The 26,608-nt window shown below is 55.8% G+C and overlaps 9 protein-coding genes across 9 annotated transcripts; 4 read left to right on the forward strand and 5 right to left on the reverse strand.

The window, feature by feature from the left end:
- Positions 1-1,591: 1,591 nt before the first annotated feature.
- BDW47DRAFT_114645 (uncharacterized protein) lies at positions 1,592-3,052 on the forward strand (the record flags this gene model as incomplete). The annotated part of the gene is made up of 1 exon (XM_024814696.1): positions 1,592-3,052. The coding sequence occupies one exon, from the start codon at positions 1,592-1,594 to the stop codon at positions 3,050-3,052; it is 1,461 nt and encodes a 486-aa protein (XP_024676449.1).
- A 953-nt stretch (positions 3,053-4,005) lies between these two features.
- On the forward strand, positions 4,006-7,148 carry BDW47DRAFT_794 (magnesium transporter CorA family protein). Its single transcript, XM_024819873.1, has 2 exons — positions 4,006-6,468; positions 6,531-7,148. The coding sequence occupies exons 1-2, from the start codon at positions 4,538-4,540 to the stop codon at positions 6,778-6,780; spliced, it is 2,181 nt and encodes a 726-aa protein (XP_024676450.1). The 5' UTR covers positions 4,006-4,537; the 3' UTR covers positions 6,781-7,148.
- A 1,160-nt stretch (positions 7,149-8,308) lies between these two features.
- On the forward strand, positions 8,309-11,010 carry BDW47DRAFT_114647 (putative phospholipid metabolism enzyme regulator; the record flags this gene model as incomplete). The annotated part of the gene is made up of 2 exons (XM_024814697.1): positions 8,309-8,316; positions 8,430-11,010. The coding sequence occupies 2 exons, from the start codon at positions 8,309-8,311 to the stop codon at positions 11,008-11,010; spliced, it is 2,589 nt and encodes an 862-aa protein (XP_024676451.1).
- A 1,299-nt stretch (positions 11,011-12,309) lies between these two features.
- Positions 12,310-14,770, reverse strand: BDW47DRAFT_853 (DUF3824 domain-containing protein). The gene is made up of 3 exons (XM_024820042.1): positions 12,920-14,770; positions 12,524-12,855; positions 12,310-12,417 (listed from the first exon to the last, which is right to left on the reverse strand). Exons 1-3 carry the CDS (start codon positions 14,601-14,603, stop codon positions 12,412-12,414), a joined length of 2,022 nt encoding a protein of 673 aa, XP_024676452.1. The 5' UTR covers positions 14,604-14,770; the 3' UTR covers positions 12,310-12,411.
- Positions 14,771-15,868: 1,098 nt separating this feature from the next.
- On the reverse strand, positions 15,869-18,062 carry hxt8 (putative MFS monosaccharide transporter (Hxt8); the record flags this gene model as incomplete). The annotated part of the gene is made up of 12 exons (XM_024815649.1): positions 15,869-16,010; positions 16,089-16,194; positions 16,277-16,390; positions 16,444-16,583; positions 16,676-16,805; positions 16,855-16,873; positions 16,944-16,995; positions 17,048-17,476; positions 17,556-17,746; positions 17,798-17,859; positions 17,915-17,942; positions 18,003-18,062. The coding sequence occupies 12 exons, from the start codon at positions 18,060-18,062 to the stop codon at positions 15,869-15,871; spliced, it is 1,473 nt and encodes a 490-aa protein (XP_024676453.1).
- Positions 18,063-18,873: 811 nt separating this feature from the next.
- BDW47DRAFT_121551 (60S ribosomal eL42 domain-containing protein) lies at positions 18,874-21,184 on the reverse strand (the record flags this gene model as incomplete). Its single annotated transcript, XM_024815650.1, has 6 exons — positions 18,874-18,913; positions 18,967-19,151; positions 19,224-19,316; positions 20,201-20,727; positions 20,787-21,048; positions 21,101-21,184. The coding sequence occupies 6 exons, from the start codon at positions 21,182-21,184 to the stop codon at positions 18,874-18,876; spliced, it is 1,191 nt and encodes a 396-aa protein (XP_024676454.1).
- Positions 21,185-21,504: 320 nt separating this feature from the next.
- On the forward strand, positions 21,505-22,550 carry BDW47DRAFT_97181 (NEDD8 family protein RUB1). Its single transcript, XM_024820359.1, has 4 exons — positions 21,505-21,595; positions 21,722-21,776; positions 21,958-22,040; positions 22,124-22,550. The coding sequence occupies exons 1-4, from the start codon at positions 21,585-21,587 to the stop codon at positions 22,206-22,208; spliced, it is 234 nt and encodes a 77-aa protein (XP_024676455.1). The 5' UTR covers positions 21,505-21,584; the 3' UTR covers positions 22,209-22,550.
- Positions 22,551-24,245, reverse strand: BDW47DRAFT_97183 (elongin A domain-containing protein). The gene is made up of 3 exons (XM_024820360.1): positions 24,022-24,245; positions 23,878-23,954; positions 22,551-23,805 (listed from the first exon to the last, which is right to left on the reverse strand). Exons 1-3 carry the CDS (start codon positions 24,077-24,079, stop codon positions 22,816-22,818), a joined length of 1,125 nt encoding a protein of 374 aa, XP_024676456.1. The 5' UTR covers positions 24,080-24,245; the 3' UTR covers positions 22,551-22,815.
- A 146-nt stretch (positions 24,246-24,391) lies between these two features.
- BDW47DRAFT_97185 (flotillin domain protein) lies at positions 24,392-26,396 on the reverse strand. Its single transcript, XM_024820361.1, has 7 exons — positions 26,302-26,396; positions 26,153-26,252; positions 25,772-26,093; positions 25,667-25,712; positions 25,097-25,614; positions 24,819-25,046; positions 24,392-24,764 (listed from the first exon to the last, which is right to left on the reverse strand). The coding sequence occupies exons 1-7, from the start codon at positions 26,304-26,306 to the stop codon at positions 24,598-24,600; spliced, it is 1,386 nt and encodes a 461-aa protein (XP_024676457.1). The 5' UTR covers positions 26,307-26,396; the 3' UTR covers positions 24,392-24,597.
- Positions 26,397-26,608: the final 212 nt, after the last annotated feature.

The raw sequence follows: 26,608 nt of genomic DNA on the forward strand, positions 1-26,608 counted from the left end.
TACCCTCCTGTCGCTGAGACCACCCCTGAGCCAAGCGTGGAAGAACCTCCGGTCTCAAGAAAACTATCTACAAAAGAGAAGAAGAAGAAGCGCAAAGAACGACAGGCCGAGGAGCTGGAGGAACCTCTATCCTTAAAGACAGAGGAACCTGCGCAGAGCGAACAGGGCTGGCCTGCAATTGACATCGGGTGGGACAAGAGCAAAGACAATTCTGATAGTACGGACCAGACCCCACCCACCTCTCCTGAGACTCCTTTGGCGCCGTTTGAACCGGCCATTGCGGAGTTTGATGAGACTGCGGCTCCAGAAGGCTTACAAATATTTAATTACAGAGGCCGAGAATACCCCCGAGCACACTCTCCGACGCCAGCCCAGCAAGGTCGCCAGCATCTTTCCCGAGTTGGAGCGAGGCATGTTCCGCCGACATAGTCCACCCCAGCGGTCGGAGTCGGTAAAAGATGGGGCTGAGGATGAGTCTGAAACGAAAGCGATTCAGATTTCGGAGGCGCCCACTACCACTACCACCACTGGCGACGGCGAGAGCAGCCAGCTGGGTCGACCCGACAGTGCCATGGAGCGCGATCGATCTGTCGGGGCATCGCGATCGATCGATGTGTCAGATGTAAAGGCGCCTCGCGAGGCCCCTCTGCAGGCAGCGGTATCTACACACGAGCGACCGTCTACTCCGGTCCATTCTACGGGGGAGACTACGAAGCAAGACCGCCCCTCGCGAACACGGTCCCTAGAAAATGATTCGAGCCAGCAGCAACCCCGGACTCCACCACCTAGGCCGTCGATCTTTGGAGGACCACCCGGGGATGCGATCTCGCCGCCGCGCACCCCACTACGGTCGATCAGAGAAAAAGAGACCACCCCGGAGGGCCGGGTGGAGAAACCCGACGGCCCCAGACCCACGGATCAAGAAGGCGGCACGCCCCGCCTGGAGATGCGATCCGAACATGTGCTTCCTCGACCCGAGACGCCCGTCAGAAAGTTTACGGACAATGCGATGGCACGGCAGCAATGGCCTACGCCAGACAAGGACCGACAATCACCCTTGTCTGCGAAGGGCGAGACAAGACAATCCTCCAGAGTGGGTAGTCCTAGTCCCTGGCGAGTGGGGACGAAGACCCCGGAACTGCAAGACACTCCGATCCTTCGACCGAGCGACAGCACTCGATCGTTGCGCCGAACGATGCGTAGTACGAGTGGAGACCTACGAGCGACCAGTCGGGCGCAAGGAGAGGGAGACGAGAAAGGCAAAGGAAAAGAAAAAGAGGAGGCCAGGGCCCAACCACGGGACCCACCCCAGCCCCCCGAATTGAAATCGGCCTCCGACCTGAACCTCGAACGCATTCCTTCTTCCTCCACCTACGACCCCATCACCGACAAGGGCAAGCGTCCTCTGCGCAACATGGCCGACGTCTATGTATGTTTTTCTTTTCTTTTCTATTTTTACTCTTCATCTCTTTTTTTTTCTTCTTTGTGTGGGTGATTTCTTTGTACTGACAATGTCTAGGAGGGATGGGGTCAGACTCCCAGCTCCCCGCGATCGCCTAACCGCCCACCCAGCGTCCGCCACCGTCGCAGCATGCAACACCTGCAAGAATTAGAATCTCGAATGGACCAGCTGATTTCCGAAAATCGTCTTCTTCTCGCCGCTCGGGAGGCTGCTGAAGATAAACTGCGTCGGACTAGCGTCGCCCGTCGCAGAAGCGATAACGCCCTGAACCGTAGCGATGCCGACCTGCGCGACCGGTCGGCGGAGGTCGAGCAGCTCCGAAACTCGGTGGACTGGCTCCAAAAAGAAGTGGCCCGTCTGACGGAAGAAAAGGACGGGATCCTCGCCGTCAATACCGACCTTACCCAGTCCCATGCCCAGGAGCTCCAGACCCTGCAACATTCGTCCACCCGCGAACTCGGCGACCTGCGCTCGCAGCACGAACAGCTGACAACCACCGTGCAAGACCGAGTGCGGCAGGAGGTCGAGACCGCCCTGTCTCAGAAGAATCAGGAGCTGCGCCGCCTGCGCCAGGAGCTTGAAAGCGCCCGCGATAAGGTTCAGGAGCTACAACAGCAGATTGCCGCGTCAATAAACGATGGTGTGCTCGTCTTCCGAGACGAGGACTACTTCGACGCGGCGTGCCAGAAGCTCTGCGGTCACGTCCAGCAATGGGTGCTCCGCTTCTCCAAGCACTCGGACCACCGGCGGTGCCGCAAATTGGGCGACCTTCAGGACGAGAAGATCGCCGACCGGTTCGACAACGCCGTTCTCGATGGCTATGACACGGATTCCTACCTCACCGACCGCGTCCGTCGCCGCGACGTGTTCATGTCGGTCGTGATGACGATGGTCTGGGAGTTCATCTTCACGCGCTACCTCTTCGGCATGGACCGCGAGCAACGACAGAAACTCAAGTCGCTGGAGAAGCAGCTGGCCGAGATCGGGCCCCGCACCGCCGTGCACCGCTGGCGAGCCATCACCCTCACTCTGCTAGCCAAGCGCCCGGCCTTCTCCCGTCAGCGGGAGAGTGACACCGAAGCGGTGGCCCTAGAGATCTTTGAGACGCTGTCGCGCATCCTGCCCCCACCCACTCACGTGGAGGCGCAGCTGCTGGAATCGCTGCGCAAGGTGCTGCGCGTCGCGGCCGCCCTGTCCATCGAGATGCGCACCCAGCTGGCGGAATACATCATGCTGCCGCCGCTGCAGCCCGAGTACGACACCAACGGGGATCTCACGCGACAGGTCTCTTTCAACGCGGCGCTGATGAACGAGCGCAGCGGCGAGACCACCTCCAACGAGGAACTGGAGTCCCAGCAGGCCGTGGTCCGCGTCGTCCTGTTCCCGCTGGTGGTGAAGAAGGGCACCGACCTGGGCGAGGGCGAAGACGAGGTGGTCGTCTGCCCGGCTCAAGTTCTCATTGCCCGCCCGGAGAAGGACAAGCGGGTAGTCAAGGTGCTTAGTGGGGATCGCATGTCTGTCGACACGCGGTCTATCCACAGCATCGCCCCGTCGTCGATGATGGACATGACTGGAAGCAATGTGATTTGAGGCGTCACACTCACTTGATGTTGCTTCTACTTGATGATTTCATGATTGATTGGGTAAACTGATCCGTAAAAAGTTTCATTTTTCTATTTCTCCTGTTTACTTTTTTTTTATTCCCCCTTTCTTCTGTTATTCGAGTGATGATGCTCATGATGATGACCACATCTACGTTTCCATGCCTTTTAGAATTATGATCTGACGACCTTGATGTTTGCCTGTTTTCTGTTTCTGATGTTTTGGTATAATGGAATGGATTGACAGTATCCTGTGTTCGAATCCTGCTGGCAAACGAGATCTGTATGTAACTGTATAATCGATGGTCGGTGACCTCATTGGATGCCTGAGGCCGCACCCCGGCGTAGACTCGTAATCCATCTTCCTCTCTCCTCCTTTCTCCTTTACTCCCTTCTCCATTTCTCCTCATTCTCTCTTTCTCTCACCGTCCTCTTCTCGTCTGCTCATCCCTTCCAGTCACCAGTGGATCCCATTCCCCTTCAACCGGTCCTTCGCGTCAAGATTGAAATTACTGATCTATCCCACACACGTGTCTCCACCTCCCAGTGCTTATCATTGACTATCCTTGCTGGATGCAGCACCTCATGTCCCACCGTACCTTGCCACTCATCCCATTCGCTCATCTCCTTCCTGCCTCTTGCCCTGGGGTCTTTGTGAACTGTCCTTGACAATGTGCGGTCTTTTGTTCGGACTAGCTGCATAATAACCTTTTCTTTTTGGAGGCTTCGTTGTTGTACTTATTCCTCTTTGGACTTTCCTCCTCCACTCCGCGCGAGTGATTGGCCGCGCCCAGCCCAATCTGGTGCAGGTCCAACACACGTAACGACCACTTGTCCGGTGCCCCGGCCAGTGAAAACGTCACGAGCCGATCGAGCTAATCTGCCTGTTCCTGCCACCACCATGCCTCGTCCGTCGTCCGATTCGCGTCGCCCAACTCCTAGCTCAGCTGGGCAGTCGTCACACACGATCCCACCGACCGACTCTCGTCCGAGCCCTGGTCGCCGATCCACGACGCTGGACTTTGCCGCGACCGCGGGGGCCAGACCGGAGGACCCGCAGACTTCGAGCAAGACGTCCAAACGCAAGAAGAACCGCAATCGAAAGCGCCGCAACCGCCGACAGTCGTTTTTGGCCGCGGAGGATTCTCATACCGGTGCTGCAGCTGGGTCGGTTCCTGACCCAGAGCCTCTGGACATCATGTCTGCCGATCAGCCCAAGTCGCAGGCGGCGCGCCCGTTCTACAAGCTCAGCGCGGATTTAAGCAGTACCAGTTTGGAAAGCGAGGCATTGTTGGATCATCGGTACGTCATTCCCGGAACTAGCCTCTCCATCCAGACAAAATGAAGCTCCGGACAGTTAACCTCGCCCATTCCCCATTGTAGAGACCAGCTGCCCCTGCGTCCGCGTCGAGAAAGTCGGCTGGCTCAGTCGTTCCGCCCGGGCTCCTCGTCAACGCTCAAGCGTCCCGAGACGATGTCTCGCAATCTGCCCTCGGGAAGCAGGACCGTCATTCAAGCAGGCGACGAAAGCGATGACGCCGGCACGGTCAACGATCGCACCCCATTAATCCGCCCCACTTCCAGCAGCAAGTCCAATCGTCCCCGGTACGGGACGGAGCAAAAACCCAGCCAGCTCTCAGTCCCCCGCCGACCCTCGTCGACCCGCACGACCTCCTCCCGCCGCTCGCCGCGGAACATTTCGAGTCCGGTGTTCCCAGAGCCTGAGCGGGACTACGATGTGAATAATCCGCCGTCGATGCCCACGTCGCCTAAGCTGGGGCCCGAGATGGGCTACGACGATGCCGTCGTGACGGGGGCCGAGTATGACTTTGCCATGGCCAAGTCCATCGAGAACCGCATGGACTCCCTCGGTCTCACCCGGCCCCAGGACATGGTGATCGACGTGGATGACGAGGGTCGGCGACCCAGACGGAAGTCGGCCCCGTCTCCACCTATCTCCCCGCATCGCCACAGCGCCGACGGCCTGCATCGTCGCCGCACCTTTCCGGCCGAGGAGGACGTCTGCTTCCCCGCAGAGGTCGCGTCCGAGCTGGCGGAGGAGGAAGGGATGCGGCCCGCCCGCGAGGGGCCGCGTCGGCACCGCCGCCGCCGCCGGGAGTGGCCGGACCTGTCCGTCCTGGAGGAGTGGAGTCGCGAGGAGAAGGAGGAGCGCATCGGCGATTTCCGGACCAAAAAGATCAGCGAGCCGATGCTGGTCGAAGGCCGTCTGCGGCCGCAGTACCGTCTATGGCGGATGGAGGAGGAGGACGCGCCTTACCGGTTCACCTACTTCAACGAAGAGTTGCAGAGCACCATCCACGCGCAGACCATCTCCGAGCTCGTGCAGCCGGGCGGGAGCTTCCAGGAGCTATTCATCCCCGAGCCGCCCGAACTGGATGTGTCGTCCGACGACGACGACGACCTGGAATCGGGGCCGGACGAGCCGGCGCCGGTCCCCGAGCACCCGCGGGCCAGCATGTCGGGCCTGGGCGATGCCCCGAACAACCACCATCACCACTACCACCATCATCACTTCCATCACCCCACCGAACCTCTCGGCCCCGACGGCAAGCCGAATGGGCGGCCGTCGGTTATCAGCGAAGCGTTCTCGGACGCGCGCACATCGGCCAACGCGTCGCCGTCGCGGCGGCCGGGGACGGCCAAGCCGAAGCGGTACGGACCGCGGCCGACGTTCTGGCTGGACGTGCTGTCGCCGACGGACGCGGAGATGCGGGTGATCGCCAAGGCGTTTGGGATCCACGCGCTGACGGCGGAGGACATCATGATGCAGGAGGCACGGGAGAAGGTGGAGCTGTTCCGGCACTACTACTTCGTCAACTACCGGACGTTCGAGCAGAACCCGAACAGCGAGCAGTACCTGCAGCCGGTGAACATGTACGTGGTGGTGTTTCGGGAGGGGGTGCTGTCGTTCCACTTCTCTCAGACGCCACACCCGGCGAACGTGCGCCGGCGGATCCGGCAGCTGATGGACTACCTGATCCTCAGCTCGGACTGGATCTCTTACGCGCTGATCGACGACATCACGGACGTGTTCGGGCCGCTGATCCAGGCGATCGAGGATGAGGTGGATGAGATCGACGGGAAGATCATGCAGATGCACCCGTCGGACCTAAGTAGCAACCGGGAGCAGGAGAAGGCTACGCAGGCGGACCGGGTCCCGCCGTCGCTGACGCCGGGCGAGATGCTGCGACGGGTGGGGATCTGCCGGAAGAAGGTGATGGGGATGTACCGGCTGCTCAGCAACAAGGCCGACGTGGTGAAGGGGTTCGCCAAGCGGTGCAACGAGCAGTGGGAGGTGGCGCCCAAGTCGGAGATTGGCTTGTACTTGGGTGATATTCAGGATCACCTCATGACGATGACCAGCAGTCTGACGTATTACGAGACGTATGTACTCTATTTCGGTTTATTTTCATTCTCATTGGTTGATGGATTGCTGACCCGTCTAGGTTACTGTCGCGTGCTCATTCCAATTACCTGGCGCAGATCAACATCCTGATGAACGAGCGACAGGAGCAGACAGCGGACGTGCTGGGCAAGTTGACGGTGCTGGGGACCATTGTGCTGCCGCTGAACATCATCTGCGGTATGTGGGGGATGAACGTCAAGGTGCCAGGTCAAGACGTGGATAGTCTGTCATGGTTCTACTCCAGTGAGTTTTTTCCCCAGAAGATCGTCGGTATCATCCCACCATGCTAACCCGCGATCTTTGCAGTCACCGGTGGGTTGATCTTGTTCGCCCTCGCCTCCTTCTCCATTGCCAAACGCGTCTACAAGATTGTGTGAGGAATTACGATGACGATGATCGATGATGATGGTCGATTACCGATGACCGATGACCATGAACGAATCTATATTATTTTTATTATTATTCTATTTTTGATTTGATTCTTTCTCTTTATTTTCATGGATATTGCCCGGTTCGGGACTTTGTGTGGGTGATGTCATGGCGCTGGTGGTTTGGCCGGCTCTGTCCCTGTTTCTGTAGAAGGATGAACCTGTCTAGATTTGTGGCTGGATCCTTGTGTGGCATTCATCAGGATGTACATATCTGTTCTATAAGATAGATTGTATGGAGTAGAGTTCAATGTGAATAGAGGAAGAAGAGGAAGAATAAATATGATGAGGTCATGATGACCGTATTGGTAATTACTTACCGGTCACGGGATATCCAACCTCGGACTTTCTTCTTCTTCTCAAACGTCAACTTCACTTTCTCTCTCTTCTCCATCCTCGTCATTCTTCTTCTCCACTCTTAACTTCGTCTTCAATCTCACTCTCGATGTCGGTAATCGGTCCATCCTGATCAATTCTCAACCGTCTGCTCGAACAAGCAATCCCCAGGCCGGAACTGGTGATTCTGGCCCGATTCTCATCCACTGCCAACCACCCTAGACCTAGTTCGTTCATCGGCGCCCTTTGACGTGGGCAACCTTCATTGGTCTGCTCGAGGGGTCTTTCTCTGGATTTGATATTCTATCCGGACTCTCGATTCACATCTCCACTTGGTTCGTTCGTGCGATGCCTTGCGTCTGACACACGGGCTGACAACGGACCCATTCTTGCCCTTTCCCAGGTCCTTTTTCCCCTCTTCTTCATTCTTTTTCTCTGTGCGCTCTCTCCACCACCGATCGGCGCCCATTTCCCCGTTGGTCGACCGGCTGTCTCGGGCTCGTTCTAGACGTTCTCTCGACGGCGCCTACACCACACCGTCTTCTTTCTAGTCGGTAGTCTTCGGATCCTTGCTCTCCGTCAATCCGCAACCACTTCATCTGCTGCAGCGTGCAGTGCTCCTGGCAGATCCTGTTCTCTCCCTCCCTCTCTCTCGCTCTCCCGCTCGCTCTCCCCCTCGTCAGCATGTGGCTGTTGGCCATTCGTCCTCCGTTCTGGTTTCCCGTGTAACAACAACTTCGTTCGTGTGACGGAAAGATTCGTCGCCCGCTGAGCTGGTTCCTAACCGCCCCTGGCACGACGAATCCTTTCTCTTTGTTTTTTTTTCTATTCTTATTTTTGATTTGGGTTTTCTCCCCTGCCTTTCACTCTCGGGATTCACCTTGTGATCCTCTTTGATTTGATTTGATTCTTCTTTTTTCCTCGTCCGGTCCCCTCTCGGATTTGCTGGCTTCTCACCGTCCGGTCTGCCCATCCTGACTCGACGGTCTGATCATGGCGGAGTCCGAGAGGTTGCCTGACCCCCACGGTCTCGCTGGTTCCCGCGTCGCCCACGATGACGAGGTGGCCTCGTCTGCCTCGCGGCGATCGGCCCAGGAGGGCGGCATGGTCGAACGGACACGTTCATCCGTGAAATCTCACCCTCAACCAGCTCATGCCTCGCCGATGCCCAAAAGCCTGCACGCCGTCTCCGGTCCTCCCTCAACCACCAATTCCGCCTTTTCCTCTCGCGAATCCTCCCCCGTCCGCGCCTCCTCACGTCCGCATCCTTCCACTACAACCTCCCGCATCCCGTCTCTCTCCCGCCAAGGCAGTCAGGAGCGCAGCAGTCTCCATCGTTCCGCCACCGCTCCCACCGCTGCGGCAGGTCCAGTGCCCGCCACACCCGCTGCGCCGCGAGCATCTTCCCAGACCCCCAGCAATCCTCCTGTCCTCTCCCCGCCGCCTACCCATGACGAACCGTCTCCCGACCTTCCCAGCCCGGATAAATCCAACATGCCGTTGTGGGGCTCTCCGCGGAAATTGGAGAGTGAGCCGAATATGGCCAACACGTCGAGCAAACGAACGGCTCCGGAGGAGCCAGCCGGTCGGTCCGATCGGAGCGGGCCTCGCCCCGTCAATCGAAGTCCCGCGGCGCCCGGCTCCGCCCTGGAAACCGTCCAGGAGATGGCCAGCGATCAGTCGACGCCCTCGACGGAGACGGTCCTGAACCAGCCGCTCCCCCGCGAGCCGGACCTGCACAGTATCGAGGAAGATGCCACCCCCACGTCCGCCACCAAGCACCCGGTCGAGAGTGGCAGCGACAGCGGCGGCAGAGACCCCGAACAGACGGCCGAGAAACGGCGCCGCATCTCGTCCGCCTCGAACCGGGCCGACACCCTCCTTCCGAAACGGTCGTCCACCTCCCTCAGCGCCCCCAGTGGGGCCCGGCCTAAACCCACCGACGGCTCCGTGCGCAACATGATCGTCGAGACCGAGACCGTCAGCTCCATCCCCCAGGTCTCCTTGGGCGTCGCCACGGGTGATCGGACCAGTACCGGCCGGGGCGATGCCGCCGGCACCCTGCGGATGAAACCCAGCACGGAGACCATCCGCCCCAAGCGAGAGAAACGCCGGACCCGCAAGCCCGCTGCGCTCTCCGGCGGCGCCCCGTCCTCCAAGGCCGACTTCTTCGAAGCCAAGGTCGCCACCGCCGTCGACGAGGCCGACGTCTCCGATTCCGACGAGACCTTCGTCTATGAGTCCAATCCCCCCGACCCCTACCCGGTCCGCCAGCACCGCTACCACTCCCGCACCCCGAGCGCCACCTCCATGGCCAGTCAGGCGGATCAGCTGGCCGGCCGGGCGGTGCGCCCGCTACGGGACGCCGGCCACAGTGTCACCGGCAAACGGAGCATGAAGTTCACCAACAACATGTACAGCACCACCGATGGCGATCCTGGGGAGGAGAGCGCTCGCAGCTCCCGGATGGATGGCAGCGGCAGCCACACGGCGCGTCATCATCATTTCGGCCGGTACGGCCGGAATTCCCTGTATCCGTCCCTCTTCGACGGGGACGGCGCCGCGTCCCCGCCATGTACCAACCGCGCCAAGTCGCCGCGCCATTTCCCCGGCAACGGGATTCGGGCGTCCCGCCCCGTGGGAACCCGCCCGAATCCCGGCTACCGCTCGCTGCACGCGGCCAAGCGCGCTGGGGACCGGTACGGGTACGATTTCGACGCGGAGGGGGCCGACGACGAGCGCACGCCACTGGTGGGACGCTCCGCGCGCGGTCGCCACGGCACGCGGCGCCCCAACAGCGCCAGCTTGCGCCAGATGGAGTACATGCAGCAACGGCACCGCGGGTACTGCTCCCAATCCGGGCTCTGCGTCATGGTCGGCCTGCTGCTTGTGTTGGTGGCGAGCGGGGCGGCCACCTTCCTGATCGCCGTCACCAAGCCTCTGGTGGATGTGCAGGTGCTAGCGATCCAGAACGTGCTGTCCTCGGAGCAGGAGCTCATGCTCGACCTCAGCGTGCAAGCCGTCAACCTCAACCTGTTCCCCGTGACCGTGGACGACATGGACGTCAACCTGTTCGCCAAGAGCCGATTCGTCGGGTCCGACGCGCTCTGGCGGGATATCGGCTCGAATGGGGATTCCCTTCCCCGCCCCGAGCACAGCCGGCGACGTGTCGAACGGGCCCGCACCGTCCGGGGTGACGCCAGTCCCAACGGCACGGCGGGCGACCCGACGGACCCCACGCTGACGGTGCGGGCGAACGGTGGTGTGGACAAGGGCACGGATCCGATCGACTCGGATCCCGCGGGCGATCCCCAGACGATGCTTCTGGGCCGGGTCTTCCGGTTTGACTCCCCCTTGGCCTTCGAGGCGTCACCGTGGAACCACCTCGCGTCCACGTCCAAAGGGCAGATTCGTCTCCCGCGGCCGGGCAACAAGACCGAGGAAGGCGGCACGGAGCGGTGGGAACGCGTCCTCCAGCATCCGTTCGATCTAATCGTCCGCGGCGTAATCAAGTACCCCTTGCCCTTGAGCTCGCGGTACCACTCGGCGTCGATCAGCTCCAGCGTCCGGGTCATCCCCGACGGGAAGGGCGGGGACGGGGAGGGGGACGAGGACCCCGACCACGATCCCCACTCGAATAACACGGTGGTGCTCATGTCGACTCACGTGTCCAGACGGTCGAACCCACCGGCACCCTCCGCGCTGGACTCCGTGCGAGACGTACTTGGGCGAACCGCCCGAGTCTTCCTGGCTTGATCTGCCTTCCCTTCTGAATCCTGTCATTGATAATGATGATGTTGCTTATTTGTTTTGTATTGTTGTACCGTACTGTATACCCCATCTGCGCCGATTCACTTCTTTATCACTTCCTCACTTATTCCACGCCCACTTTGTGAACCCCACCACTCCCTCGCTCATCATCATCATCTATCCATTCCCTTTGTCTCTTCCTCCTCCTTCCCCTTACTCAAACTCAACTCAACCCTCACCCAAGTCCATACATCTACCCACCCTACCTTCCCTTATCTCAAATGATACGTGACAACGATCTCAACAAGGAATATCCACGAAAACGGCCTTCAAAAAGATTAAGAATAAATAGCATGGTATGGCAGATGAAATGAATGGAACATATCTTATTTTCTCTATGTATATGTGTTTGTGTGTGTGTGTGTGTGTGCGCATAGATGGCATTGCTATGGCGTCTTCCTTTTGTACTTTGTCTCTAAATAGATACAATACTGTATTGAGATGTGGTGGGTGTATCTCGGTTTACATCTTCGTCTTATACGACAATGTTTTCTTTCATGGTTCTCCAGCTTCAATGCCATCTCCCTCACTCAATACGAGTAGTATTCCATTCTTTCTTTTTTTTTCTTCCGTATTATACCTAGCTATGCCTCACAATGAACCCAGGGTACTAACTAGCTAATAGTGCTGAATATAAGCTATGAACGTACAGATCTGTTGCTAGTTTCTGTCTAACAGATGATCCAAAGCACAAGTATCAATCTATTCATGTAAATTATCAGGCAGATAGACATAATCCGTTATAAAATCAATCGTGAACATCAAATCATAACATCCAAAAGAAAACACACTATCCTCTCTCGTGAAACCTCATTATCGATTTTATATCGTTTCGTTCGTGCATCATCAAAGCATTAAACCACATTAAACAGAAACAAAGCAGTAGCCATCTAGATCGTCAACAACATCAAGAAATAAGGTCATGAAACTATTAAGGAACAATCAGGAAACAGGTAAGGAATCAAGCAAATGCACGGTTGATCCCCCGTAACAGATCTTGGAATTGATCCGCCAGTGGATCGTCTCCCGGCTGGGGAAGAAGTCGACCGTGCGCGTCGAACCGGTCAGGGAGGTCGATGGTCGAGTCGGAGTCGGAAGACGGTTCCTGGTCATGATCAGGGGGCCGATCTGGCCGGGAGGCATGATGCTCGGACGAGGAGTGGCGGCGACGCCGGTCAGATTTTCGTCGCCGGGGACGGTCGTTTCTCGAGTCCACGGTGGCGTCGCTGTCCTCCGTCTCGTAGCCGGGGTCCACAAACGCAACTGACTTCGGGGGCGGCTGACTGGTGCCGCGTCGTCTGCGCTTCCGGTCGGTTCGGGCACGGGGGACCCATCTCGGTGGATGTTTTAGATCTGAAAGAGCTCCGTCAGTGCCTGATCATGGAGCGACGTCGTCCCAGGACCCACCATCGTTTGTGTGTTGGGATGCAGCGGGGGGAATTGGCCCTGTGGTACTCACATTCTCATCGGCCCGCCGGGGCCGGGGCGCATATGGTTCCCGCCCGCTCGGAGGGGGGCCCGCGTACGCAGGCTGTGGAGGGACCGCCCCTGGCGGAGGGATTGCGCCCGGGGGAGGCGGATAGTACTCGCCCGGGTGATACGGGGCGGCGCTACCGGCCGGACGGGGCGCGGAGCCAGGAGGCGGCGGGAAGGGACTGCCGTTGGGATAGGCGTGGCTGTCAATGGCCGATCGAACCGGGGGAGAAGACGAATAGGGGGGCGAATAGGGTGAATAGGGCTCCGAGTAGTACGGGTCATCGTGCGTGTCATAGCGTCCGTCATCGTCATACCCTATACGGAACAGATTGTCAGCTGCTGGGTTGGTTGAGAGGGGAGAAAGAAGAAAGCTACTGACGTGGTCGAGACCGAGACCTCTCGGTCTTCTTGCGATCCTTGCGCTGCGAGTATTTGTGGGCGCCGTATCCGACGCCGGCGGCAGCCAGTGCCGCTTCGGCCACGCTGCGGGAGCGGCTGCGATGCTTGTGACGTCCGCCCGAATCAGACTCGGACGAGCTCCCACTGTGGTGCCGACCCCGCCCCCGGCTGCGATTGCGATGGCGGTGGCGCGAGGAGTCGGGGTAGGAACCGTGTGGGCTCGCGGGGCGGCCGTAGTAGTTGGCCGCGGGGATGCTGCCGTGGACCGGGTCCTCGCCGTACTCGATCAGACCGGGCGAGTCCCGCGGGCCCTCGGAATAGTAAGGCTCGGACGGCGCGCGGCTGCGAGAGCGGGAACGCGAGTGCCGTCGCTCCCGATGCCGTGACTCTTTGCGACCCTTCTTCTCCTTGTTCTTCTCGTACAGACCCGTGGCAGCGGCAGTGCCCAACCCGGCAGCGGCGATCGGGAGCACTTGCCGCAGTCGGCTCTGGGAGCGGGAGCGCGAGCGGTGGCGGGGACGCGAGCGGCTGCGGGCTCGGTCTACCAGGCCCGCCACGGCGGCCCCGGCCAGACCGGCACCGGCCATGTGCTTGCGCGCCTGGGAGCGGCTGCGGGGCTCGTCCTCGGGGGCGTGGTCGGCGCGGGACGCGGAGGACCGACGGTGCCGAGAGCGGCTGCGTCGGTCGTCGGTCGACTTCTTGCGGGCCAGGGCGACTGCTCCGGCGATGGCGGCGGCGCCGAGGCCCAGCTCCGCGAAGGTCCTCGCGCGGGAACGCGAGTGGGAGCGGCCGTGGCGCGACTGGCTGTGCGAATGGCGGTGGCGATGGCGACGGTGCGAACGGGAGCGGCGGTCCTCGTCGAAGGAGTGGGAGCGATGGCGGCTCTGACTGCGGTAGTAGTCCCGCGCGCGGGAGGCGGCACTGACGGCGACGGCGCCCAGGGCCCCGGCGCCGACACCGCGTCCGATGCGACCCAAACCGTCAGACTCCTCCTCCTTGCCGTCCTTCTTCCGCCGCTGGCGGAGCAACTCGGCTGCGCCGACGCCAACCAGGGCGCCCTCGGCCATGTGACGGTGATGATGAGGGTGGTCTTCATGGTCGAAGCCATCCTTGCGAACGTAGACCATGCTGTCGTCGCTGCTGTAGCCATGGTCGTCCCGGCGACGGGTGGCCTGGGAGACGGAGTCGCTGGGGCTCAGCTCGCGACGGAACCGACGGTCATCGTCATAGTCGCGGGCCCGGCGGTGATACGAGTAGGCCGGGTCGCGATCCAGCTCGGACCTTTGGACCATCTCGTAGTCGGACTCGCGCGGGTGGACGTAGACGGGACCTTGATTGACGATTACCGGATGAACCTCCCGAAATCTGGAGGAGCGACGATCGGGGTCAAGGTACTCAGAGTACTCACGTTCACGTTCGTAATAGTCCCTCTCGGAATAGGGACGTGAATCGTAGTCACGATCGTAGCGCGAAGCCATGATAGGATCGTCGGAGCGACGGATGACCAGATCACGATCGGAGTTGTCTCGTCGACGGAAGAAGTCGCGGTCTCGGTCTCGATCTCGGTCGTCGTCCGAAGGGATGACGTAGCGCTTGACAGAGACGGCGGAACGAGGTTCGTCCCAGTCTCGATCCCGGTCGGGTTCTCTGTAGATGTATGACATGGTTTAGAGCGGGGTGACGGATGGAGCGGTAGAGGTGGTGTTACAAAAGGACGAGGGGGAAATGACGAGTGTGGGAAAGTGGGACAGAGCGAACAGGCGAAGGAGGGGGAACGGTTGTGAAAGACAGGACAAGACACTAGAGAGGGGCAACAGGGAAGTAGGTGGAGAGCGGGGTTCGTAGTACAGCTGAACGCGGGCCAAGGACTGGATGGAATGGATGGAATGGGTTGGATGAAGTGTACCACGGCTCCAATGTGGTTGAATACAAAATCACGATACAGTAGGAGTAAGGATGGAGAGGTGAATAGACAGGGATAAATTATAGACAGGCAGAGATGGACGATAGTGGGAGAGAAAGCAAAGAGAGGGCAGCGATGATGCAACACGGGCGATTGGAGGCGTGTTATTTGCCACTACTAGTAGTGGGGGGGGGAGGCAACAGTAAGATGGCACTAGAGGGGATGATGATGAGTGGCTGGGGTGATGTAATGATGGAAGATACGAAGATGGAGATACGAAGGTGAAGATGGAGATGAGATGAAGACGAAGTTGAGAAGAAGAAAGAAAAGAAGAGAGAGAGAGAGCCTCAGGACATGACTTACCACGTGAGTGTTCTAGCCTTACAAACGAGGAGATCTTTGATAGATATCGATCAATCAATGTATCGAAGTAAATAGAAGACAAACAGAAGATAGATAGAAGACAGATAGAAAATGAAGATTAAAGATAAAGATAAAAAGAGAAGACAGGTAGAGAAGAGAAAGACTTATATAAAATAGGCAAGATTGATTCATTCATTCATCATAACCCTCCAAGGCGCAACCTGGTTGGTGAGGCTGCGCCCGGTTTGCCCGTCATCGGTAAATCAATCCATTCTTTGATCGGTACAAGTCCTATACTGATCATGTGGGGAGATCGCGGGTGGTTCCACGGTTTCTGGATATCAGTGCGTGGGATCGATGCTACCATGGAATAGCACGGGAGGGCAGGTGGTTCCTCGACCTATAAACCCAATATCAAAACCATATCAACATCTACATATACATCTAGAAGAATACATGAACTACTGGTGGGAAATTGAATGAAGAAATTGTATAACAGCCACCATTACTCATTGTAAGACAAAAAGGGCATCGTCGTCATTCTGTCATCATGGCTCGACTATTTCCGCCACTATCCCAGGCTAAACCTCATCTTACGTAGTTCTGCCCTAACTCACTACCTCACAAACCCGAATTCCAAACAAAATCAAAGAATCGGATAAATCAACCTATCACCTCCACTCGTTCCTCCCCAGGCTTTGGGCCCCCCATGTCATCCCGTATTCGGCTCGCTGTCTCGTCGGATTCCACCACTTTATCCCCGAATGAGGCGGCGATTTCCTCTAGGGTCTTTTGTTTTGTTTCTCTGTCTAATATCAGTACTCGTAATACTTTTTGCCCGATCTCCCCAGAGCGATAGATAGGTGGATAGGGGATAACATACGGAAAATAGAAATAAGCCACAACCAGGAAGAAAGCCGAGCAAACGACAAAAACGTAGTAGTAGTTTTCGTGAATATTGGCAAACGCACTGGGGCCGGCTTCGGTGACTGTTTCATACAATGGTTAGCTCTTTTCTTTTCTTCTTCTCCTATACATCTCAATATATAGGTGAGGGTAGAGTTGACGCACTGGCAACATTGACTATAAAGTGAGATGCCGCTGCCAAACCCATGACTTTGCTTCGGAGCGCAATGGGGAGTACCTCAGCTCCATAGAGCCAGGTCGTGCTGTTCAGCATGCCATCTGCACATACCAGTCAATATACTTTCCCCTAACCATCCAGACAAGCCACTCACAGTACGCCACAACAAACAGGTAAATCCCCAAAATGGCAAACCCTTTGCCCACGCGGTTGTCCGTGTGTTGAAACTCGCGTTGCATCACGGCGGCGTAGATCTCAACCACCACGATCCCCGCTAATCCGGACAGGATCATTCTGCATTTTCGACGGCGTCAGTAAAAAAACAAACAATACGCCATTTTGAGGCTTAAAACAAGATGGGGGGTGAGGAGAGATGGAGAACGTACTTGCGACGCCCCCATTGGTCTGTTAGGTATTTGGTAGTGAGGCTGTTCACGAGGAAGGCGACAGTCCCATACACAGCCGCCAGGGCGAGGACCCCGTGGGGGTCGATGCCGAGGGATTTGTACAAAATTGCTGGGATGCGTCAGAGAATGGTTGTCTGGATGGAGAGGAGATGGCTCACTTTGGTAATACTGCACGTCCTGACTTAGTCTCTATAGTTCCTCTGGAGTTTCCCTATGACTTCTCGGAACAGGGAAGAAGAGTACTCACCTGGATAACATTGACACCAGTCAAACTTGTCATAGTCTGCACAGCAATCGACCTATATCTCATCAGCACAGCACCCACAAAACCAACCAAACCAAACAACTCACACCAGCACCCGGTGCCTAAACACGCGGAAAATCTCCCGATACGAGGTAATCTCCCTCTCCTTCTCATACTCAATCTGCGCCAACATCCCCGCAAACTCCCTCTGCACATCATCCGAGTGCAAGTCCCGCCGGATCCGGGTGAACTCGCTGCGCGCCTGCTCGATCAGGCCCCGCCGGATCAGATGGCGCGGGGAGTTAGGCATGAAGGTGATTAAGCCCAGGAACATGATGATGCCCCAGGGGATCTGGATACCTAGAGGAAGACGCCACTGGACAGGCCCGTACGGGGCGAAGCTGCAGGCATAGCCGACCCAGTTGGAGGCCATTGTTCCGAAGGAGATCCCGCACCCGGAGATGCCTCCGATGAGGCCGCGATAGCGGGGGTCCGAAATCTCGCTGAGGTAGATGGGGACTGTGGCGACCATGCCTCTGTTTCTGTTAGATATCCTTCTATTGAAGGATGACGCTTCAAGGCATTGATTGTATCCCAGGAGGATAAGACACTCACCCAACAGCGAACCCAGCCAGCACACGGCCCGCGAGGAACATTCCGATATTCACAGAGGCAGTCTGAATGACAGTCCCGATCGTGACAACCACGCACATGAGCTCCATGAAGCGCAGACGGCCCAGTCGATCCGCGATCAAGGTTTGCGTGAGCGCGCCGACCGCTTCGCCGGCAATATACACCGCGACGACCTATATCAATTTAGATCACACGTCGCAGACCAAGGAACGTGCGTCACATACTGCACCCGTTAAACCCTTTGACGGGTTATCCATATAGTCGATCCAGCTTTGATGGGCGATGGCTGGAGAAAAGTTCAGTCTTGCATCCCAACTAACTAAGTGTTCAGGCACACGTACTCGTAGTCGCAATCCCCGTATCGAAGCCCTGTATCATTTCACCATGAGTAAGAAGCGAACCAGACAATATGAGGGAATCAGTCCTTACAAACAGAAATGTCCCGATGGCCGCAAAAAAGGCGACCCCGAGGGCGTACCAGCCAGCCATACTGTCCTGGTTCTTCCACTAGATGATAGAAGTGAAGATACAAATCACAAATTACCAAAAGCAGACACCCCGAACAAAAACAGACCTGTCAGTACTTATACACCACGGCTCAAGACCCATCAGACCATGCCGAGGGTGGATGGCGATAGACACGGATATTGCATCAACTATTGGACCACCCACTCGGAGGATGGCCGACCCCCACGGGGACGGGATGAGGATTGACGAGCCCAACAGGGGAAGGTTGGGGTCCCTTGCTTGCTGGAAGGAGGAATCTAGTGTTGTTTCCCCGCAGTGAGCTTGGCTGTTGTCTCCACCTTACGTCTCTCGAGGGGATCTGTGGATTAACTAGTTATAAGAGTATTCTTTGTATTTGTTGGTACTGTCATAGTCATCCCGGTTGCAGAGCTGGGAGAATGTGTATAGATTGGAGTGCAATGGTGGCGTAGACAGGGCGGGGAAGCCGGGTAATAACCGGGGATCGCTATAGTCTACACGAGTACCAGGTGGATCGGGGTAATTGGGATAATGGTTGACGAAGTACGGAGTACAGAAGGGTCAGCCCGTATCATGAGTTGATCTGAATTCGACCGGACACAGCTGGAGGTCAATGCCAGGAGCGTAAACCATTCTACTAGGTATCCATCCATTCATGATAGAAAAATCGTCATCAACTGAAAGTCATTTATTCTTTTCTTTCTTGATATGAAATACTATTTCATTTTCTCCATTGCCAAAGTCATATGCCCGCCGCCGAAGTAGCAGGGAGTGCAATGCAGGGAACCCAGAGCCGAACAAGAAAATCACGCGCTTAGAAAACCAGAGCAGCACCCTTGGTCTTCTTGTCACCACTGCAAGATAGTCAGTATCGGTTGCTACAAGGTTTCGGGGTATGGAATCATACCCAAGCTCGAAGTGCTTGCAGCGCTTCAGAGACAGCTGCTTCTTGGCCTTGCAGGCAGTGCACTCGAGACGCAGGACGATCTTCTTGGTGGTCTTGGCCTTCTTGTGGAAGACGGGCTTGGTCTGACCACCATAACCGCTCTGCTTTCGGTCGTAACGACGCTTACCCTGGGCGTACAGGGAGGCCTTTAAAGTAAAACATCCAGATCAGTATGGGTGTTCGCTCGTGTCGGGGTGTCCGAGATGGGTGGTATTCACCTTGCCAGCCTTGTACTGGGTGACCTTGTGCTGCTGGTGCTTGTGGCAGTCCTTGGACTTGCAGTACGTCCGGCGGGTTTTCGGAACGTTGACCTGGTTGCGAGGGAGACAAGATCAGCCTTCTGTGGGAGTAATTTCGCCTAGACGTCTCGTGCCGTCCGTCTTCCATATCCTGTGCATCGGAGAAATATTCATCGTCGAGAGGAGAGCAGTTTGAATCATGGGTTCGGATCGCCAAGTATAGACGGGGGGGGGCAGCGGTGTCGTATGTAGTGGTTTTGCAATTTTTTTTTCTGTTCCCCGATACCGATCGCACAGTGTGTCTGGTGCTGGTGCGGACTTGGCATGGACATGTTCGAGAATGTCGCTGGAAAATAAAAAGCACCCAATTCATCGCATCGCATGCTTCATTCTCCTTCTCTTTCGTCCGACTAGTGATAAAAGAATGTTTCCGCGTCGCTCTCATTCGAAAAGTGTGGTCGTTAAACAGCCTCTTGCCCCCAGGTCGTCACCATATACCGAACATCGTCTCCCACGACAAAATGCCGCACTCTCGAGGTATCTCTCCGATGACGCAGAAAATAGAGACGGCAACGATTCAACGGAGTATTCAAGGGATATCATCCTTACCATTTTGACTGACTTGGCCGGATCGCAACGGTGCTGGTCGATGGTTGTCTCTTGTCGGAGAGGGTTCGAATCGGTCGGGCTGGCTGTGGGTTGGTTGTGTGGGATTTCTCTTCGCTTAGGCCCTATTCGGGTGCCGCCTAACCTTTTTGGGATTGACACCTCAGGCAGAATATCAGTCATCCTACACTCAACATCTTCAGTCTAACTCTAGATCTTTGATATTAATATTGGTTCTAATGGGGTTTCCGAGGTTCTCATCTATCAAGTGCTGTTCCCCGGAGTGATGTCTCTCCCCCTCCATACCAACAGGCTCCTTTACACAGTTCCAACCCTCTCTCATGACACACCACCCATTCAGTGGGGGTTGGTTCCGTGGATGACAAGACCCCGTCATCGACCGGCCAAAATTTCTCTCGAAGGCCCCTATTAATCTGCTCGATCTTGTCCACCAAAGATGCCACTTGCGTACGATCAAGAACACCCCCAGTGTGGAACCCTTCGTGGGTGATAAACCGGGCGATGGTGATGTGTGCGGTAGGATGGATATACCGGGGCGTCATCTGCAGACCGGTAGCCGTCACGCGACCGTACATGTCTCGCCGCAGCTGGTGGTAGGTATATCCGTCGTCTATCGGGCGAGCATCCCCCTCCTCCCCAGCGGCGGGAAGAAAGCTCAGCGCCATTGCCGTGTCGTCGTAGCTGACGGTCGGCTTGACCAGCCGTGTCCGATGGTGCAAAGGGTAGTCGAGCAGCTCGGGCAAAATGCCGCTCCTTTCCAGGTGGGCGTGGAGAGAATCAATCTCCGGTGGTGCCCGGCCGCTGGCCATCTCGAGCACTGTCATGTGCAGGTAATCCTGGGGTGTAACCCAAATGGCTATCCACCGTCAGCGATCCGATTTGATCTACTCGTGTAGATGGGTTCGTCTCACTTACTTGGAGCCAGCTGCTTGATCTCTCGCTGTACTTCGGCTACCAGGTCTCGTATATGCTGCGGTGGTCGGGCGTAGATGTTCAAATTATTCCGGGGGTCAATGAAGGGCGCTTCAAGGCTGTCGTTCGGGTTGGTCATCTGCGAATGCAGCTTGCTGAGGATCTCGTCGACTTGCCAGCCTGGAAAGTTGGAGCTCAGGAGCTTCGTCTGATACTGGGCATTTCGATGGGACCGGTGGTTCTCGTATCGCTCTTGTAGCTGGATCTGGTCATCATTAGATAACTTCATTAGATACCTCCACTGGAAGGGTAGATACTGGGTCATGCTGGCTGTCCTCGAGCAACTGGTCAAACGGATTTATGCTTTCCAGTTCTGCATTGTTGGAGCCGATCGTGGTCATTTTGTTGCTGTAGATTGGTCGCCAGTGCCGTGTTGTAATGAAGGCAGTTTTGCGCCGAAGGGATATCCGACCAACACCAGAGTAATCAACAAGCAGTCTAGATGAAAGCCACTTGGGAACAGAATTCTGTATAGTCGTCCCTCTTATCTACTTAAACAAAAAGATAATATCAAACGTACAGCAAGAAACCAGACCAAAGCTATACACCAACCGCAGCAAACCAACCCCCGCCCCACCAAAACCGACCAACCCCACCAAGGCAACGACAAGCAAATGAATGGAGAAAGCTTGCCGTCATCATCATCTGTCAGTCAACCACCGTCATCTCACTCCCTTCCATCGCATCTCCCACTCTCCCTTCCACCTCTGTCGTGGCAACCACTCACTTCCACTTCCCACAATGTTGATCAAGTGAGTTCGATCCCTGACCTTCGACTCCGGCGCGACAAGCCGATCCCGTCAACCACCCCATACCACCTACCATCCCGAATCAGCCATATCCGGATCCAAATAGAACGCTGACCCGATCGCACGCAGAGTCCGTACCCTGACCGGCAAGGAAATCGAGCTGGATATCGAGCCTGACTATAAGGTACTACCTACTTGTTTACCTATCTACCTTCCACGATAGATAGACGCCTGGTCGCGTCGCAGCCAGCCCTCTCTCTCCCACGAGCCTCATCACACCCACCGCAAGGCTGAACTGCCACCACCACCTTCTCCTTTCAACAACAAGAAAAGAAAACACAACTAACACAGAACCCTACACACAGGTCTCCCGGATAAAAGAGCGCGTCGAAGAAAAAGAGGGCATCCCGCCCGTCCAGCAGCGTCTGATTTTCGGCGGAAAGCAGATGTACATACTCCCACACTGCTCTTACTCAGAGATATATGTATAAACACATATACATATATGCTAACGCTATCTCTAAACAACAGGGCCGACGATAAAACCGCCTCGGAATACAACCTGGAAGGCGGCGCAACGTTACATTTGGTTCTTGCTCTGCGGGGTGGTTTCTAATTGATTTCATTCATTGCTGGTGTTGTGGATGAGCATGAGCTACCGAGGACGTATACGAGTATAGGTGGTCTAGGGGTGGAAAAAACGAATACAACGAGTACATGGGTCGGTTGGGTGGTGATCGTGAAGGAGCCTAAAGCGTCTGTTTCGTGAGAGAGAAACACTGCCCAATTTGAATAAGCGATGATGTTTTGTCTCTTGAGCTCTCAGGCTGGTCTCCTGACGGGTTCGTTCGTTCCGTTGTCGTCGTCGTCGGTACGATATTGTTGTTTGTGCGCCGGTGCAGTAATATCAGACTATGTTTAGATTGGACTAGTAGTATTCACTGTCTAGAGAGAAGGTGCAGTTATGTATGTGCTATCCTTGTACTGTCTGTCTACTCCGTATCTTATCCAACTATAAACTACCCACGGGAAAAAGGTGCCCTGCCAAAAGAAAAAATAATGATCCGACTCCAAAGTCCGATGCCGATGCGCCTTAGCTCTAGACCAAAAGGAAAAAATAATAAAAAGGATAAGAACCAAAATAATAAATGACAATCGCCAAAACACCAGTGCCAGTCACGCCAGCATCATATGTCAAATGCTGTTTGGTCATGTATGTACTCTCAGGTAACCCGCTTCTTCTTTGGCTGTATGAATACACTTGGAGCGGGTCGCTTCCGGGCCATGACGGGTCGAGGGGGGGATTGGGCCTGTTCAGGGGGGCAGTTTGCCTGTCGAGGGGGAGACTGTGCCTGTGCCGATGAATGGTCCGCCCGGGGGTTTAAGGTAGTGGTATGTGTAGATTTGGCGGAGGTCGGCGGTCGCGATCGAGGCTCTGGGTTGACCTCTTTCTTCGCGGCAGCTGGGCTTGGAGCGGACGAAGGTAGCGGTCGTGAAGCAGGAGAAGGTATTGGCTTTTTGCCCGCGGCGATCTTCCGTAGCCTTGCTTCTCTCTCTTGTAAGTTTGGCGTCATCGTAGGGACGGGTCCTCTGCTGATGTTGGGACTGATGTGGTATCTCGACCGGCCCGGCGCAATCATGGCGGGTGACTCTTTTCGCCTAGTGAGCGGAGGGCTTTCGATCGGTCGCCGGTGCTCATCAACCAACGACCGTGGGGCCTGTCGAACCTGCGTGGCTCGATTGTTCAGGTGCTGCGTTGGGACAGCCAGGGCCGTGTTCCGCTTGGTCGCCGTGAAGATGCTACTCTTCTTCTTCGTGTCGTTTCTTGGCCCAAACGGATCGCTCGAACTGATTCCAGATCTTGGAGAGAATACCGGCGCGACGCCGCCCATCTTCCGATCGTACACCGCATACCGCTGTCTGACGGTTGGTCGCTCTCGCGGGAGGGGTAGCACCCGTCGGTCGGTGACGAACTTGGCGCTGTGCTTCGCGCGTTCCGAGTTGATGCCATCCAGGGCCATCTTCATCCTCTCGGCATCTTCGTCGACGGATTTCTGAACACTATCCCGCAGATTGCAATAGATCTCATACCAAGAATCAGAATGTTCCGGCAGATCGTAGTCATCCCACTGGGGGATATCGCGCTTGATAAAGTCCATCCATAACTCGTCATCATACTGGGTGATCTGTGGCGACAGTAATTCCAAGGATCTCTGTAGAAGGGGGCGCAAACGTGGTCAGTTGCTTGTATTCCGACACCGTACACGAGGGAGGGGAGCGCTCACCAGTTTCTCGGGGCTTTCGATTTTCAGGAGGAACGGACGCGCCAGCGAATAAGGAACATCGCCAATATCATTCAGATCTGGGAGTATATTAGCCAAATTACCCTTTGTTTTGTCTGGATACCTTAAAAGGGATATAATGCGCACATTTCACGTTCCTGACTGCTGTATTCGTGCACAGCTGCAATAGTGATGGGACCGGCATTGTTCACGCTTGAAACTCGCAAGAAACAGCAACCAAAAAGAGACAGGAGGAGTATTTATACCATGGTGAGCAGGGGGGGTATAGTGACAGTAAATATAAAAGTGACATCTAATAGAAGAGTGAATCTCAACAGCACTGATTTATTGTAAGTCAATCATGATTCAAGTCAGGCATGGTTGAATGGTTGAAGTTCGACAATTCGTCATTCCAGGCGGATGACGCTCATCACATGATTTCATTGGTCTCTCTTTGTCCACCTCACTTTCCGTCTCTACGCATCTCTCTTTCACTCCTCACCACTCTCTAATCATGGTGGATTGTGCTGGCGATCAGATCAAAATCAGGTCATTTCTTTCAGGCTGCTACGATTTTTCTTTCATCAATGATAAAGCTAATCCATTTTCTGACTAACATGAAAAGAAAAGAAACCACTAAAAGATAGGTATCATAGCGAACAAAGGAAAGGCTCAATGAAAGAAACAGCAAAGCAATTCAGTCTTGCGTTAGGAAGAAAAGGTTTACTTCGCATGATTCGGCCCATTAACATGGTTCTTCGCCGGCATCTGAGCCATCCACGACGGAGGATTGATTCCGGTTTGCTCGTGGATCGTACTCAGCAAAGGAGGAAGGCCTTGCATGAGGTTACGGATCGGCCCCATAGAGTCTGCGCTACCCTCTCCATTGCCTAAAGCGTGGTCAGAACGGTCTTTCGATGAAATATGAAATCCGAATGACATACCAGTATTCCATGAAGTGATCTTAGGCTGGAGTCCATTAATAGCCTGGGCATTCGCCAGCGCCAATTTCTCATATGTGCCGGTCTCCAACATCTTATACTGCAGGAAGGTCTGAGGACCACCAAGAACATCGACGAGCGCACCGTAGGCCTTGGCCATCTCCAAGATTCCTTCAGCTTCTCGTTTCTGATGGTGGAAGGTCGCATCCGCCTCTTTGCTTTGACGGTAGTCTGGAAAGGATCAGCTATTTACTCTAGGATGGGGCTGTCGCCAAACGTACAAGCTGCGTCCGCCTCCATTTTCTGCGTGTACAGCAGGGCATCAGCCGATTTTTGCTGCTGATAGTAAGCAGCATCGGCGTTCTGCTGGGACGACTCGCGTGCAACCTTGCTCTTGGTGACGTCGTTGGCACGCAGGCGCTCCAACTCGGTTTCCGCACGCAAAGTCTCAACCTTCTTCTTGAGCTCCGCGTCTTTCATTTCCGTCTGGCGCTTAGCAGCGATCTTGCCCATCTCCACGCTGGAATCCAGCTCGGTCTGACGGTTCATGAGCTCCGAGTCGGCCTTGGCCTTCTCGGCTTTCCGTTGGGTCTCGAGGACGGCGGTGTCGGCGTCGATCTTGGAGATTTCCTGCTTGGTTCGCCCTTTTTTCTCGGCCTCGCCGATTTCTCCTCGCATCCGCGCCTCGGCCACGTCAATCTTGGCTTGGTTCAGAGCTCCCTCATGAGCCTTGCGACTGAGGAACGCAAAGTACTCGCTACCCGGCGTATCCTGGAGCTCTTTGACGTTGGCATTGTATCTGCCATGCATCAGCGGCATTCCCGGCAGACCTTACAAATTTGTAGACTCACATGCGCAGGCCAAATTGCTTGAGCTCGTTCTGAACATTATCAATGACTGTCCGCCACTAAGTCAGCAATTCGTAAGATTTGGGCAGATGAATAGCAGTGACATACCCCTCTCCCTGAAGGTCTGCCTCTCCTTGAAGATCTCTTCCATAGACATGCCCGACACGATCACGCGGGTCTCGCCTTCAATGATGCCTTTGACAATATCCTGGACGTGGTCCCCCCGCATCTTGTCGGTCAAGTTCTTTGCCTTGGCAATGTCCGCCTCGTTGGTACTGCCGGACAACAGCAGGGCATATTTGCGCAGGGCGTCTTGTTTGTCTTCGGGTCCGATCGTAAACACGGCAGGCAGGGAGAACTGCAGCTTCTCCGCCGTCATGGCCTGGAGATTGAGGCCAAAGTCGAAGGGGGCCAAAGAGATCCTCGCACACTGCAAATAAGTATTAGCTGGTTGGTCGGGGCTCTATCTCTCATCTCGGTAGAACGTACACGCTGCCATGGCATCACAATCGCCTTTTTGCAGAGGTGAATATCTTTGATCCCGGCTCCTGTGAGCACGAGATATTCGCTCGGGCGAGCAATCGCATATCTATTGATCGTGTTAATATGGCGATCATCGCAATAGAGAATGTGCCTACCTCATCTTGGTGGTCTTTAGTATCTTCTGTCAAACACAGGACGTCTCTAGCCTAATTCTTGAAAAATGCACAAGCACACAATAATAAGAATGAACTTGAAAAGAAAAATTTCATACGGGCAGGCAGTCTTTTATACTCTCCCCCCAACCTAGTCATCATGACCGCAAAATAACGCAATTCCTCTGTGCCGCAAAAGTCAGAGCCTCACCGGGCCCGAAAGCCTCAAACACAGCCACTAACCGGAAGTCTACGCCGTGGGCGTGATCATCCGGGTCGTATTTCGCGACATCAGATTGGCTCGTCGTGC

The sequence above is a fragment of the Aspergillus candidus genome (genome assembly GCF_002847045.1).
Source record: "Aspergillus candidus strain CBS 102.13 unplaced genomic scaffold BDW47scaffold_1, whole genome shotgun sequence".
NCBI lineage: Eukaryota > Fungi > Ascomycota > Eurotiomycetes > Eurotiales > Aspergillaceae > Aspergillus > Aspergillus candidus.

What these genes read in the sequence shown, in the direction of transcription:
- BDW47DRAFT_853 (XM_024820042.1), bottom strand. Translation starts at nt 14,603, where the DNA reads ATGTCATACATCTACAGAGAACCCGACCGGGATCGAGACTGGGACGAA. An exon ending in GAGGTCTCGGTCTCGACCAC is followed by an intron (nt 12,856 to 12,919) that starts GTCAGTAGCTTT and finishes TGTTCCGTATAG; the next exon opens with GGTATGACGATGACGGACGC.
- BDW47DRAFT_97181 (XM_024820359.1), top strand. An exon ending in ATATCGAGCCTGACTATAAG is followed by an intron (nt 21,777 to 21,957) that starts GTACTACCTACT and finishes CCCTACACACAG; the next exon opens with GTCTCCCGGATAAAAGAGCG. An exon ending in ATTTTCGGCGGAAAGCAGAT is followed by an intron (nt 22,041 to 22,123) that starts GTACATACTCCC and finishes TCTAAACAACAG; the next exon opens with GGCCGACGATAAAACCGCCT.
- BDW47DRAFT_97183 (XM_024820360.1), bottom strand. Translation starts at nt 24,079, where the DNA reads ATGCCGGTCCCATCACTATTGCAGCTGTGCACGAATACAGCAGTCAGG. An exon ending in AGCAGTCAGGAACGTGAAAT is followed by an intron (nt 23,955 to 24,021) that starts GTGCGCATTATA and finishes ATATACTCCCAG; the next exon opens with ATCTGAATGATATTGGCGAT. An exon ending in TCGAAAGCCCCGAGAAACTG is followed by an intron (nt 23,806 to 23,877) that starts GTGAGCGCTCCC and finishes CCCCTTCTACAG; the next exon opens with AGATCCTTGGAATTACTGTC.
- BDW47DRAFT_97185 (XM_024820361.1), bottom strand. An exon ending in AAGCAATTTGGCCTGCGCAT is followed by an intron (nt 25,615 to 25,666) that starts GTGAGTCTACAA and finishes GATGCATGGCAG; the next exon opens with ATACAATGCCAACGTCAAAG. An exon ending in GATCACTTCATGGAATACTG is followed by an intron (nt 24,765 to 24,818) that starts GTATGTCATTCG and finishes ACCACGCTTTAG; the next exon opens with GCAATGGAGAGGGTAGCGCA.
- BDW47DRAFT_794 (XM_024819873.1), top strand. Translation starts at nt 4,538, where the DNA reads ATGTCTCGCAATCTGCCCTCGGGAAGCAGGACCGTCATTCAAGCAGGC. An exon ending in AGTCTGACGTATTACGAGAC is followed by an intron (nt 6,469 to 6,530) that starts GTATGTACTCTA and finishes TGACCCGTCTAG; the next exon opens with GTTACTGTCGCGTGCTCATT.